The sequence below is a fragment of the Suncus etruscus genome, chromosome 15 (genome assembly GCF_024139225.1).
Source record: "Suncus etruscus isolate mSunEtr1 chromosome 15, mSunEtr1.pri.cur, whole genome shotgun sequence".
NCBI classification, from domain to species: domain Eukaryota; kingdom Metazoa; phylum Chordata; class Mammalia; order Eulipotyphla; family Soricidae; genus Suncus; species Suncus etruscus.
In genome coordinates, this window is record NC_064862.1 from 42,328,641 (window position 1) to 42,342,252 (window position 13,612).

Here is a 13,612-nt window from a genome sequence, read left to right on the forward strand (position 1 = left end):
CTTGTATTTTTAAAGCATCTTTGAGTTTAGCCACAAATTCTACATAAGGCTCTTGGGGACCTTGGATGATTCTTAAAAAGGTTCCCTCACCAGTACTGTTAGTATCAATTCTTTCCCATGCAGATAATGCAATGTCTTTAATTATTTTTGAGATTTCCTTGGGTAAAGCTGCTTGTGTCTGTATATCTGAATATTGATTTTCTCCCATTAATAATTCATATGAGAGATTAACCCCTGCCACTCGTTTTTTGGTTCCATCTGGACTATATAGTTTGGATTTCACACCCTCTGCATATAACATTTCCCATTCAGTTCGCTGTTTAGATGGCAGGCATATTTCAGCAAGTTTTTTAAAGTCATGCAGAGTCCAAATTGATTTTCGACACCACATGCTTAGCACCTCCTGACAATATGGAGAGGTAGCCCCATATTCTTTACATGCTTTCTTAAACCGTTCTACATCCTCCATTTCAAGAGGTTCATATTTTGAAACATATACTGTTTGAAATGGAGTTGAGGCTGGATTAGCAGAAGTACCTTGCACAGGACTCTGATGTCTGAGGTGTGGAATACTAGAATGTGGTTCATTGTCTGAGTTGGCATTAACATGTGAGTCCATACTGTGAACAGAATCAGGACTCTCTTGTGGACTTAGCACTGGAGGCTGATCATCAGTGTCAAGATCTTGATTTGGATTATGAGTATCTAAATTACGTGTCCGAGTTGATTTTTTACCGGCAAAAATACCTATACTTTTGCTGCCAGTGTTAGATTTATCAGCCTGTATCTTAGTCTGAATTTTCGTAGGAAAAATTTTTTTATTGTCCATACTGGTCATCACTTTACAATTTCCACATTGTCTATTTCCTAACCACCAGCCAATGACTATGCATATGGTAGTCATATTAGCCAACACAGAAATTCCACAAACTATGACTAATGGAGACCACTCAAGCAATGCAAATATTGGAGTAGAAATTTTTGATTGAATTATAAGCAGCAACCATCCAATGACAATGATATTTACTAGTATCAAACCAAGTGGTTTATATCCAAGCAGAGTAATGCACTTGAGTAATGCCGAACCGATGTATTTAATAACAGTTGGCATAGTGAGCGTGAGTATCCATAATAACCAGCCAAGGATCTCCAGAGGTGATTTCCAATAAAACATGTCACTTACAGTTCCAGAGGGTCCAGATTCACCTGTTCCGGGCGCCAAATGTTGGGGGAGGTCAAACCCCTTGTTGATGGTCTCCAAGTCAAAGAATGATTCCCAAAAAGATAAATTGAATCCCATTCTTCTGTCCCCCCTTTTGGGGGAGACTTTGATAATAATATCCGACGTGAATAATCAACGAATGCAAAAGATTAGGGGGCCAAAGGTTCAGCAAGGAAAGTCTTTTGTCAGTTGCAGCCAGCTCCAAAAAGCAAACCGAACCAGCAGTCAGTTCTGGCAAAAGAGCTCCCTATGCCTCCCCAACAAGCTTTTTATTTCATTCCTTAATCACCCCCACCTGGAAAATCCAGGTGGGATGACAGGCAAAAACAATATTACAACAATTATTCAACAAGCAAGAACCACTTAACTTATCACATGTCTAATAATGCTCTGTCCTTGTCCATGGCTTGACCTTGCCTTGCAGAGAAACATGTCTCTCCAGTCCCAGACAATTGCAACTTCCCTTTTTCCAGGCTCTTCCTTTTTTCCAGGGTATTGAGAGGAAGTAGACAGTGGGCACCAGAGGCTCTCCTGGAACTCTGTGCTTTGTGGCAACACACCACTGTTCTGCCACCCTTTCCCATCCCACTAACCCGATCCAAACTAGCTCTCCAAACCCTCCATCGGGGTTCAGGGCATAAGAGTTTGACACTAGGCTCCAGGTCCAAGAAGAGTGACAATTCGGCTTTCCCCTGGGTGTATTCTCTCATTGTGGCCTCCACTGACCTTTCTCAACTACATGTGTGTGCCCTGGGGAGAAAGTTCGTTGTGCCCTTGGGTGCTGAGGCAAGAGCCACTCTCCTAGAGCACCACCAGGAAACGGGTTCCCAGGAGCTTTTCTGAATTGACATCTTCCATGGTGTGGCTGTGCCCACGGTTCCACGCTCCTGTGCGGGCTTTTCTGTGGGTGATTGGCCACAAGATAGGAGCCACCTGACTAGGTTGCATGGCCACAAGATAGGAGCCATCTGTCTAGTTGCATGGGAAGGAGGTCAGGTCAGGGCAGACAGGCCAGGGGCTAGGCTGTGTCGAGGAGTGCGGTGTGAGGCTTCACCAGTGGAAGGCAGGATGGTTCCAGTAGGAGAAGGTTTGCCATGGATTGTGCTCACCCCTTCCTCCAACCAGAAAAGGAGCCCATAGACAGAGTGTGTCTGGGCACTGAAGCCAAACTCTGGGCCCTATCCCCAAATGGCTGCAGGCACCAGTGTTTGCCTGCGAGCATAAACTGCTTTGGCCCACTGCAAGCAATAGGGCTTCACCAAACGCCAACATGTCTTTCTATCTGCAGGAGCCCACCTTGCCGGGAAGCGTATTTTCTGGGTCTCAAATCGCAACTGAGGGCGACAGCGCCAGAAACGGATTGACAACATCACCGTCACCAACCTATGCCGGGTCACCTGCCTGGCCACTTGCACTAGATTCGCGGATCGGTGAGTTGATCTCTGGAGCCGTGTTTCCTAGCATCTCTTCCATTGGTCATAGACTGAGGAAGAGTCATGAGTTCGCTGAGTTCCCAGAGAGGCAATGTCTGATGATGTGCGTTGATGGAGGTAGAAATACCTTGGCCAGCCGCTCAGCCGCAGTGAACTCTAGAGAGGGAAAGGGCAGGTGTCGTAAAGGGCCCAAAGGGTCCCTCTTCAGGAGTGCACCTCCCACAGTGAGAGGCCACCTTGGACAACACACAGATCCATGGGTGCAATGGAGCTTCTGGTATCTAGAGGCACAGACAGGCCCCATGCCGAGAGCTGTTGTCTGAAGAAAGTTGTAAAGCAAGCATCTGGTTTCTTAGGTATATCTAACAATAATAATAAAAAGGGGTCACCAGCTCTGTGTCCAGTCCCTATCCGTCTACAACTGAAACTCCACCAGTCCTCTGGTCAACTGCCGGTCAACTGCCAGTCAACTGCCCCAACAGACCCCAGCTCAGAGCTTCGCCCACTAATTATCTCTCAACAGTTCCCCTACAGGTCGTAGGTGGAACAACAGGCAGACATTTCCTATAGCAATACTTCCTCCTTCTTTCTTAAAGCAACAATACCCTAAAGCAGGGGTCTCAAACTCAATTTACCTGGGGGCCGCAGGAGGCAAAGTCGGGGTGAGGCAGGGCCGCATAAGGAATTTCACAAAAAAAAAAGTCCTCAAACGTCATTATTAACAGTTTTAATTATTTCTTCTGATCATGAATAGAACATTGAGTGAAGATCATGAACAGTTCTTCTGAACATGGCATCTTTTGCCTATTCCTTGCTGCCAGAGACTTGACAGCGCTTCTTCTCACAAATCTGAACCACATTTGGCTTTAGAGAGGAAGCAGTTGAGACCCTCAATATGGCTTGAAGATGATCATCATTATGTCACCAGTGCAACATTCCCATCACCAATGTCCCAAATCTCCCTCCTCCCCAATCAACGCCCCCTGTACTCTAGACAGACTTTCTATTTCCCTCGTACATTCTCTTTATTAGGATAATTCAAAACGTAGTTATTTCTTTAACTAAACTCATCCCTGTTTGTGGTGAGCTTTATGAGGTGAGCTGTAACTTCCAGCTCTTTTCTCTTTTGTGTCTGAAAGTTATTATTGCAAGAATGTCTTTCATTTTTCTTAAAACCCATAGATGAGTGAGACCATTCTGCGTCTTTCTCTCTGACTTATTTCACTCAGCATAATAGATTATATATACATCCATGTCTAGGAAAATTTCATGACTTCATCTCTCCTGATGGCTGCATAATATTCCATTGTGTACCACAGTTTCTTTAGCCATTCATCTGTTGAAGGGTATCTTGGCTGTTTCCAGAGTCTTGCTATGGTAAATAGTGCTGCAATGAATATAGGTGTAAGGAAGGGATTCTTGAAGAAATCTTGTTGCCTCATTAGACATGCTTTAAGACTGGCAACCTGCTTGGCTCTCTCATTTCCTTGATATTTTGCACATTCCTCAGCATGTTTAGTTGAATAATGGCTTTTCAAGTTGTATTCCTTGTACACTGCAACTTTCTCTGAGCAAATAAGACATGTGGGGATGCCCCTGTGCTCAACAAAGAAATACTGCATCTCCCACTTTTCCTGAAATTGTGCTCATCATCAATCTTTCTCTTCACTGCAGGCTTTGATGAAGTCATGACGAAGGTATGACAAAAAAAAAAAAAAAAGAAGAAGAAATGCAAAGGTCCAAAAGGCACATGAAAAGATGCTCAACATCACTAATCGTCAGGGAGATGCAAATCAAAACTACTATGAGGTACCACCTCACGCCACTGAGATTGGCACACATCACAAAGAAGGAAAACAAGCAAGACTGGCGGGGATGTGGAGAGAAAGGAACTCTTTTTCACTGCTGGTGGGAATGCCGTCTAGTCCAACTGTCTAGTGATATGGAGATTCCTCCACAAACTGGAAATTGAGCTCCCATATGATCTAGCTATACCACTCCTAGGAATATACCTGAGGAACCCAAAAATACAATACAAAAATCCCTTCCTCACACCTATATTTATTGCAGCGCTATTTACAATAGCAAGACTCTGGAAACAACCAAGATGCCCTTCAACAGATGAGTGGCTAAAGAAACTGTGGTACATATACACAATGGAATACTATGCAGCCATCAGGAGAGATGAAGTCATGACATTTTCCTATACATGGATGTACATGGAATCTATTATGCTGAGTGAAGTAAGTCAAAGGGAGAAAGAAAGATGCAGAATGCTTTCACTCATCTATGGGTTTTAAGAAAAATGAAAGACATTTTTAACAGTATCTCAGAGACAAGAGAGATGAGGGCTGGTAGGTGCAGCTCATGACATGAAGCTCACCACATAGAGTGATGAGTGCAGTTAGAGAAATAACTACACTGAGAACTATCATAACAATGTGAATGAATGAGGGAAGTAGAAAGCCTGTCTCGAGTACAGGTGTGGGTGGTGTGGGGAGGAAGGAGATCTGGGAAATTGGTGGTGGGAATCTTGCACTGGTGAAGAGGGGTGTTCTTTACATGACTATAATAATACAACTACAATCATATTTGTAATCATGGTGTTTAAATAAAGATAATTTAACAATAAAAATAATAACAACTAATGAATGTATGTTGTATTATATGTGTATAAATTTAAGATAAATTTATCTTTATTTTATTTATCTTTATAATTTATTTATATATATTATTTATGATGTTAAGTGATAAAAACATTCTAGCACCATTTTTATATTTATATTAATAGCAAGAAGTGCAACTGCCTGGTAAATTTTGCTGCCTACTAAGTTGAGATTAAGATTAAAAAAAATTCCTTCTAGTGTTGCAGTTATTGCAATGAACTTTGTTGTTGTCTCTTAACTCTTCTTCTTTGGAAAATTCAGAGTCATTCCTGTAATGTACATTTATCTGTAGATATGACAGCCAGGGACAAATGAACAAACATGTCAGAAACCTCAGACTGAAGTACAGATTGAACTGTCCTTGAAAGAGATAATAAATAATAGACTCATGAGCCTTTTGGTGTTCTTGCCCAGATTGTTCATAATTTTCATTGTCCATAAGGTGTTTAGCTTTATCTGTCATCAAATTTTTAAGCTAATTTTGGTGTAAGCCCTCTATGAGAAACATCAATCATGACTTCATCTCTCCTGATGGCTGCAGAATATTCCAATATGTATATGTACCACAGTTTCTTTAGCCATTCATCTGTTGAAGGGCATCTTGGTTGTTTCCAGAGTCTTTCTATGGTAAAGAGTGCTGCAATGAATATAGGTTTAAGGAAGGGATTTTTGTATTGCATTTTTGTATATTCCTAGGTATACTCCTAGGAGTGGTATAGCTGGATTATATGGGAGCTTGATTTCCAGTTTTTGGAGGAATCTCCATATTGCTTTCCATAAACAACCTACCTACTTCTAAGGTGATTTGAATCTAATGGAAATGTACAGGCAGGAACAGATGTGTATAAAAGTGTACTTGTGATGTTGAATCGTGGCTCAATGGTGAGCTTATTTTGTTTCTGGCATATATTTAAAATGAAATGGGAGTTTAGGAAATTAAAGAATGGTTTCTGTTGCTATTATCTCTAACAAATTTTGGTTCTATTTTGTGAAAATGCCCCACATGCTATATTTCCAACCTTGGGTGAGCGGGTCTAAAGCAGTGTTGTCTTGTGAAATAATATATCAAGACAGTCATGAGGGAGAAAATCATGGAGTCAGGTGGCTCTTGCTTCATGGTTTGTTTCCAGGTCTGCCAAACCTAAACCTCTTTTTATTGACCAGCACAAATCCAACTTGGAGGAGAAGGGTTGAGTGATAGTCAAAAGTACCTATCTAGCTAATCCAATCTAGGTGGATTTTGTCAAAGGGATTGATGAAATGTAAAGAAGCAGTTAGGGTACACTTACTTTTATTTTGAATAAGAACAGTGTTCCAACACTATTTGATTTTTCCCCCCCATGGCAATTACTTCTAATTACTTCTAATGTGCTTTTAGTTTCTAATTACTTCTAATGTGCTTTTAGTTTCTTGATAGGAGTAATCTCAGAAAAAAAATACAGGAGTATTTTGCTTAGAACTAGTTTGAATTGTACTTAAATAAAAATAGCTCTTTGATTTTGTAAGTTTTATTATTTTATTCTTTATTTCCTTTATATTTTTTTGTGGGAAGATTTCTAAGAGCAGAAATGTAGGGGCCAGAGAGAGATAATAGAGGTTAATGCACTCATATGGTTTAAATGCCTGGCACCTGCTCAGGTCTCCTGAGCCCTGCCAAGGGTCACTTCTGAGAACAGATCTGTGAACAGCCTCTGAGAACTTCCAGGTGCGTTTCTAAAATAAAGAAACAAAGAGACCAAATAAAAGTTTTTTTTTAAAACATATCTTTATTTAATAAAAGCTTTTGTTAAAGTAGAAATGTAAACATTTCCTTCTGGAAATATGACTATGAATAGTTTAAGAAGAGAAAGAGAAATTTTTCTTCAACAAGAAGAAGAAATAGCTGGTAAAGAAGGACAAGGAAAAACAAACAGGAAAGAACTATTTGATGAAAACCAGAGAAAGACATTATTTGAAAAACATCTTCAAAGGTGTCAGTCTGATAAAATCCAAGGGAAAACATAAAATCAGATGCAAGAGAGCTCTGCAGTTAAGAGACCACTTCCCTCCTGGCTGAGCCAGGAAAGTGGTAGCTGTGAGAAATATTCAGATAGAAGAAGAAATCTGTGTAGACATGTAGGGAAAAAAAAAAGGGTGGTGTGCCTGGCATACAGGTTAGAGAATAAGAGGAATTAGGTCATGAAACTTGTTGGAATTCACCACATTCTGAGCAACCTCATTGTGCTCTCTCTAACAGGCTTTATTCTCTAGATAAAGGGATCACAATGCACAGGCCAACTATTTTTATAACTATTTTTTAAATGGAAGTAAATGTCACACACCCCGAAAAGCCTAGATCATGAAATTTCAATTTATAGGTGTGAAGTCTGTAAAATTAATACCCTGAAAAAATAAATTATTCCCACCATCTCCTAAATTTCCTTTGTGCCCTAATTGAATCAATCTTCACAGACTACAGACAACTAATATTCTCATTTTAATTCAATAGATTATTTTGTCTATTCTTGACTTACCTAGATATACTCATACAGTATGTATATTTTATCTCTGCCTTCTTTAGAGCCATGTAATGTTTTGCATATATGGTGTTATATGACTTTACATTAAATAAATTTATATAAAACTCAAAATGTGTAAACTACTTTGAACTATATAGACTACCTTCCAATGGTTGAAGCATATGCTCTGCATGTAGGAGTTTGATGTCCTCACACCACATGGTCCCCTGATCACTGCAGGAATTCAAAATACCTGCCACCACCTTAATCACTGCTGGGTGTGATCCTAGAAGAAAGTAGTCTTAAAGTAAATCATACCTTATTTAGGGCTGGAGATAATACAGGCTTTAGGGCACATGCCTTTGGTACTTTTATTTTGGGGGCACACTGCCCGCGGTGCTCAGGGGTTGTTACTCCTGGCTCAGTGTTCAGAAGTCACTCCTGTCAGGCTTGGGGGACCCTATGGGATGTCGGGGATTGAACCTGGGTCCATCCCAGGTCGTCTGTGTGCAAGGCAAATGCCCTACCACAGTGCTATCATTCTGGCCCGACTGTCATACTTCTGACCCAAGTTTGATCCTCTAGCTCGGTTGAACCAGATAGTAGATAAGGTGCTTGCACATGGCTGATCAGTATCTCTAGTTCTGCATGTGGTTCCAGGAGAGATCTCAGAGCCCAAAGCCAAGAAGCAAGATCTGAACACTGCCCAGTGTGACCCAGAAACTCAAAAGACAAGAAGCCAGTAGGAAACTGTGAGCTAGTTTGATTTGGGGCCATCCTGGAAGTGCTCAAGAGTTACTGCTAGCTCTGCACTTCACTTAGGAAGTCACTCTAGGTGAACAGGGGAGAATGAGGGGCATAGGAGGACTATATGGAATGTGAGAAATTGAATGAACACCCATAGGCCACATTCCAGTGGGCCTGGCAGCTCTGGCACAGGAACGGGGTAATCGTTTTTGCTTTTTTTTTTTTTGTTTGTGGTTTTTGGGTCACACCCAGCAGTGCTCAGGGGAAACTCCTGGCTCCATGCTCAGAAATAGCTCCTGGCAGGCACAGGGGACCATATGGGAAGCTGGATTCGAACTGATGACCTTCTGCATGAAAGGCAAACGCCTTACCTCCATGCTATCTCTCCGGCCCCATGTACGAGGGGGGGGAGGGGTAATCGTGATGCACACTTTCTATGTGTACCTTGGGCTCGTGTTCCTAGGTAGGCCTGACTGAGGAAGGAAACCTTGGGGCAGCTAGTCTGCAACTCGACTAGATGAAGTGGTTGACAGCTGAACGTTAGTCAGAGCTATTTTGTGAATTCCTCCATTCTACTCTTTAAAGAAAATTAGAGAAGAGAGAAAAGAAAAGGAGAAGAGAAGAAAAAAAGAGAAGAAATTTCTTGAAAGAAAAGGAAAGAGAAGCAAAGAAAAGAAAAAATGAAAAGAGAACAAAGAGAGAAAAGAAAAGAGAAAAGAAAAGAGAAAAAAGGACTACGAGAAAGAAGCCTACTAGGGTGGTGGAGCCAGTTCAAAGACCGCCCATCAATCAGCAAAACCTCGCAGGCTGGGCGCGCGCCGGGCTAGCCGCGCACGCGCACACGCCGGCGCATTTCTCCGTCTCCCTCGCGCGCGTGCGGACGCGCCGTGGGCGGCCAATGGAGGGGGTGCTGGCCGAGGCGCTGCTCTCGCAGCTCCCGGACCCGCGGGCCCTGCTGGGCTCACTGTGCCGCGGGGAGGCCTCGGCGGCGCGCGTGGAGGCGCTGCAGCTGCTCCTGCGGCGGCTGGAGGAGCGGGAGCCGCGGGGCGGCGCGGTCCGGGAGGCGGCGCGCGAGGTGGCCGCGGGCTACCTGCTGCCGCTGCTGCGGGGCCCGCCGAGCCGCCCGGACGGGGATCCGGGGCCGCCGGCGCGCCCGGGCCGGCGCGTGCTGAGGTCGGCGGGCGCCGCCCTGGCCTCCTGCGCCCGCCTGGCCGGGAGCCCGCAGCTGGTGGCGGGGCTGGCGGAGGAGGCGCTGCGCGAGCTGCTGCAGGCCGGCGGCGGCGCGGAGGCGGCCGCGGAGGTGCTGGCGGCCGTGGCGCCGTGCCTGCGGCCCCGGGAGGACGGCGCGCTGCTGGAGCGCGTGGCGCGGGCCGCCCTCGGCCTGGCCCTGGCCGGCGACGAGGCGGGGCCCGCCGAGGAGGCCTTGGCGACGCTGGCGGCCGGCCGGCTGCTGCCCGCGCTGGGCCGGGGCGGCTGCGCGGCCGTGTGGGCCGGCCTGGTGGCCCCCGGCGCGCCTGCCCCGGGCCCGGAGCGCGTCGGGCCGCGACTGCTGGTGCTGAGCGCCCTGGCCGACGAGCTGCTGCCCGGGCCCGGCTCCGAAGGCGGCGCCGCGGACGCCCGCACCAGCGCGCGCTTCTGGACGACGGTGCAAGCCGGCCTGGCCCGGGCCCCGAGCGCGCTGACGCGCAAGCGAGCGCGGTACCTGCTGCGGCGCGCCCTGGAGGTGTCGGCCCAGCTGGGCGCCGACTGCGCGTCCGGGCCGCCCGAGGGAGGACACGGTACTTGCTGCGCCGGCCCCGGCCCCGTCCCGAGTGGCCTTCTGGGCGGGGGCTCGGCTCCTGCGCCCGCCCCGACCCCGCCCATCGCGGGGCTTCTCTGCCACCTGCAGCCCATTAATTCGGCCACGCCTTTGGCCCGCCCTGGGGTTCTTCCCCCGCGAGGGTGGCACCGGTCTCTTGAATCGCGAGCCCAGGACTGTCTGCATCCCGGCACCTGGCGAGGGGGGATCGGGATGGCTCACTGCACCCCCAGGACTTAATCTGGGAGCCTGATGGAGTCCCAAGGGATGAGGCCCAGTTTGTACTAGAGGGCGGTGGGAAGGGTCTGTCCTGGGAAGGGTCGACAGAACTCTCTCTGTGTCTGTCTGTCTGTCTGTCTGTCTGTCTGTCTGTCTTTTTGTTTTTGGGTCACACCCAGCAGCGCTCAGGGCTTACTCCTGTCTACGCTCAGAAATCGCTCCTGGCAGGCTTGGGGGACCATATGGGATGCTGGGATTCGAACCACTGTCCTTCTGCATGCAAGGCAAACGCCTTACTTCCATGCTATCTCTCAGGACCCTGAAAGGAACTCTTGACCTGATTCAGTTCTCGGAAGTCTGACATGGAAATCTTGCCATTCTCTTGACTTTTCACTTTTCCCATTTCAAGTCCCAGTTGCGCAGTAGTCAGGTCTCTTAGGAGCAGGATTTGCTGATATTCCTAAGACATTCTCAGGACGACCTCCTGAAGGCATTTTTGCCATTGGTTCAGTAGAATATCGGGGTTTAGATCATTGAAAGGTATTTTTGGATCGAATCTGTGCTTCTTGTTAACTGTCAGAACATCAGTCTGTATTGTAACAAGGCCTCTCTAGAGTTGGTTGGTTACTATTAACTGGTTCACAGTAGCGTTGGAAGTACGGATCCTCTGAAGTTCATTTTGGAGCTCAGTCCAAAATGGGATGATTTAAATGGTCATTATTGATAAGAATTTCTTATTCAATTTTAGCCAAAATTTTTGTTTTATTTTTATTTTTATTTTATTTTATTTATTTTTTTTGGTTTTTGGGCCACACCCGGTAACGCTCAGGGGTTACTCCTGGCTATGTGCTCAGAAGTTGCTCCTGGCTTGGGGGATCATATTGGACACCGGGGGATCGAACTGCGGTCCGTCCAAGGCTAGTGCAGGCAAGGCAGGCACCTTACCTTTAGCGCCACCGCCGGGCCCCTTATTTTTATTTTTAATTACTTTTTTGTTCGGTTTGTTTTGGTTTGGTTTGGGGCCACACCCTGCTGTCGCTCTGGGGTTACTTCTGGCTCTGCGCTCAAAATTGCTCCTGGCAGGCTCGGGGGACTATGTCGGATGTTAGGAATCGAACCAGGGTCCATCCCTGGTCTTCCCTGTGCAAGGCAAAAGCCCTACAGCGGTACTATCTCTCCGCCCCTACCCCTTTTTGGTGGGAGGGTATGAAGTAGGGTGTAAATTATTTAAACTCCAGGATTTGGCCATTATTCCATGAGCTGTTTCACTGGGAAATGGCCTAAATTAAACTTTTTCTTGGGGGGTGGTGGTGTTGGTTACACTTGGCAATGCTCAGGGATTATTCCTCGAGGTGTTTGGGGACCATATGGGATGCTGGGAAGTGAAGCCTTTTGCAAGACAAGCGCCCTACTCTCTTGGCCCTAACATTTATTTTAAAGAGTCATTCATTATTCAGTGACTATAATAATAGTGATCTTTTTATGCTTGCTCCTTCCTTCCTTCCTTTCTGATAGTTTTATCTCTTAGCCATTTTTTGGGGGAATTTGTCCCTATGGTTTGAACTAATAGAGTTATAGACATCATTGCCATAGTTACTCATTTAAGAATTATAACAGAATTATGACAGAATTATAACAGAATTATGACAGAATTATAACTTGAAATTTTTTCGCAACTGGTATGTATATTGATTTGTAATTTTCTTTCTGCAAGTTTTCCCTTCCCTACCATTAAGCTCACTTTATAATCTATTTTTAGGAGCTACCTGGGTGTGACTGACACACTCCCACCTATTTTTTGGTGGGGGGCTTGGTTGGTGGTTCTACTTTACATTAATTAGTTCCCAGTTCCTAGCCAGTTGTCTACATATTTCCTGTACGTCATCAGGTCATCTGGTATTTTATGCATTTTTCTCGAGAAGTTTCCCTTAGAGCCCTCTTTCAGGTGCAGTTTTGTGCACAGCTGACGATGTCAGATTGGTTTAGACTTCATCCCATTCTTGGATTCATTCCCTTTACCTGAGTCCTGTATAGGAATGCCTACTTCCTGGAGTTCTTAGCTTTTTCTTCTCATTTACTTTCATCACTAAGTGAATGCAATGTTTCTTAACCTGATTTTGACTCTGGTCCCCTTCCAGCCTTGTTTCCCTCCAGTGGCCCCTGTCCTATCTGTTGGCATTGTGCTGTGGTCCATCATTTATGCAGTTTTCACCCGTGACCCACTTGGAATACTGGTAGACTGTATTTTCCAGTAGTTCATCCTATCATTTCCATCTGACACAGTTTCCATCAACTGAAAATGGCATTTGTTCCTGCATTCTATTTACCTTTTCTGCCAGCTTCTTTATTAATCATAGTTTTGTAACATTCCTCTATGTGGGCAATCTCTAAATCTTGTTTAGTTCTTTGTCTGTATATCTTTGGGATCACTTTTTCTTTTCTGGTGGAAACTGACGTAAAGATGCCTAGAGAAGCTTTATTTTCAAAAGGAGGAACTAATTTTCTGTTTTAAACCATCTCAGGTCCTAGTCTATTTTGGTGGTCTGAGAAGAAAAAAGATAAGCTGTTAAAGTTTTGGGAAAACTACATTTTAATTATGGAAACCTTAGAAGGAAATCAGGTAAGTGTTTTCTTATCTTAACAGACCCTTTTTGGTGCAGTTCTAATTTTTTTCAAGCAAGCATTCTGTAATAGCAGTTCTAAAAGACATATCTCAATAAATATAATGCAGGTATGCAATTATCCTTGACCAGCTGGAGCTGATCACAGATCCCTCTACTTGGCCCCAGATTCATTTTTCTTTTTTGCCCTCTATTTGTGGTTGGGTATCCTTGGATTCAACCAATCTACTTCTAAGGTGTTTGAATCTAAATGGAAATGTACAGGTAGAAACAGATGTGTGTAAAAGTGTACTTGTGATGTTGAATCATGGCTCAATGGTGAGCTTATTTTGTTTCTGAAATATATTTAAAATGGAATGGGAGTTTAGGAAATTAGAAAATGGTTTCAGTTGTTATTATCTCTAAAAA

The 13,612-nt window shown here is 44.8% G+C and overlaps 1 protein-coding gene across 1 annotated transcript in view; it reads left to right on the forward strand.

The window, feature by feature from the left end:
• The first annotated feature begins 2,920 nt into the window (after positions 1–2,920).
• The window catches only part of TARBP1 (TAR (HIV-1) RNA binding protein 1), a 93,504-nt gene continuing 82,812 nt past the window's right edge, over positions 2,921–13,612 (forward strand). The window contains exons 1-4 of the mRNA XM_049788091.1: positions 2,921–3,192; positions 6,452–6,510; positions 9,373–10,542; positions 13,106–13,203. Of these exons, the coding sequence (XP_049644048.1) occupies positions 2,921–3,192; positions 6,452–6,510; positions 9,373–10,542; positions 13,106–13,203 (1,599 nt within the window). The remainder of the gene's footprint in view (positions 3,193–6,451; positions 6,511–9,372; positions 10,543–13,105; positions 13,204–13,612) is intronic.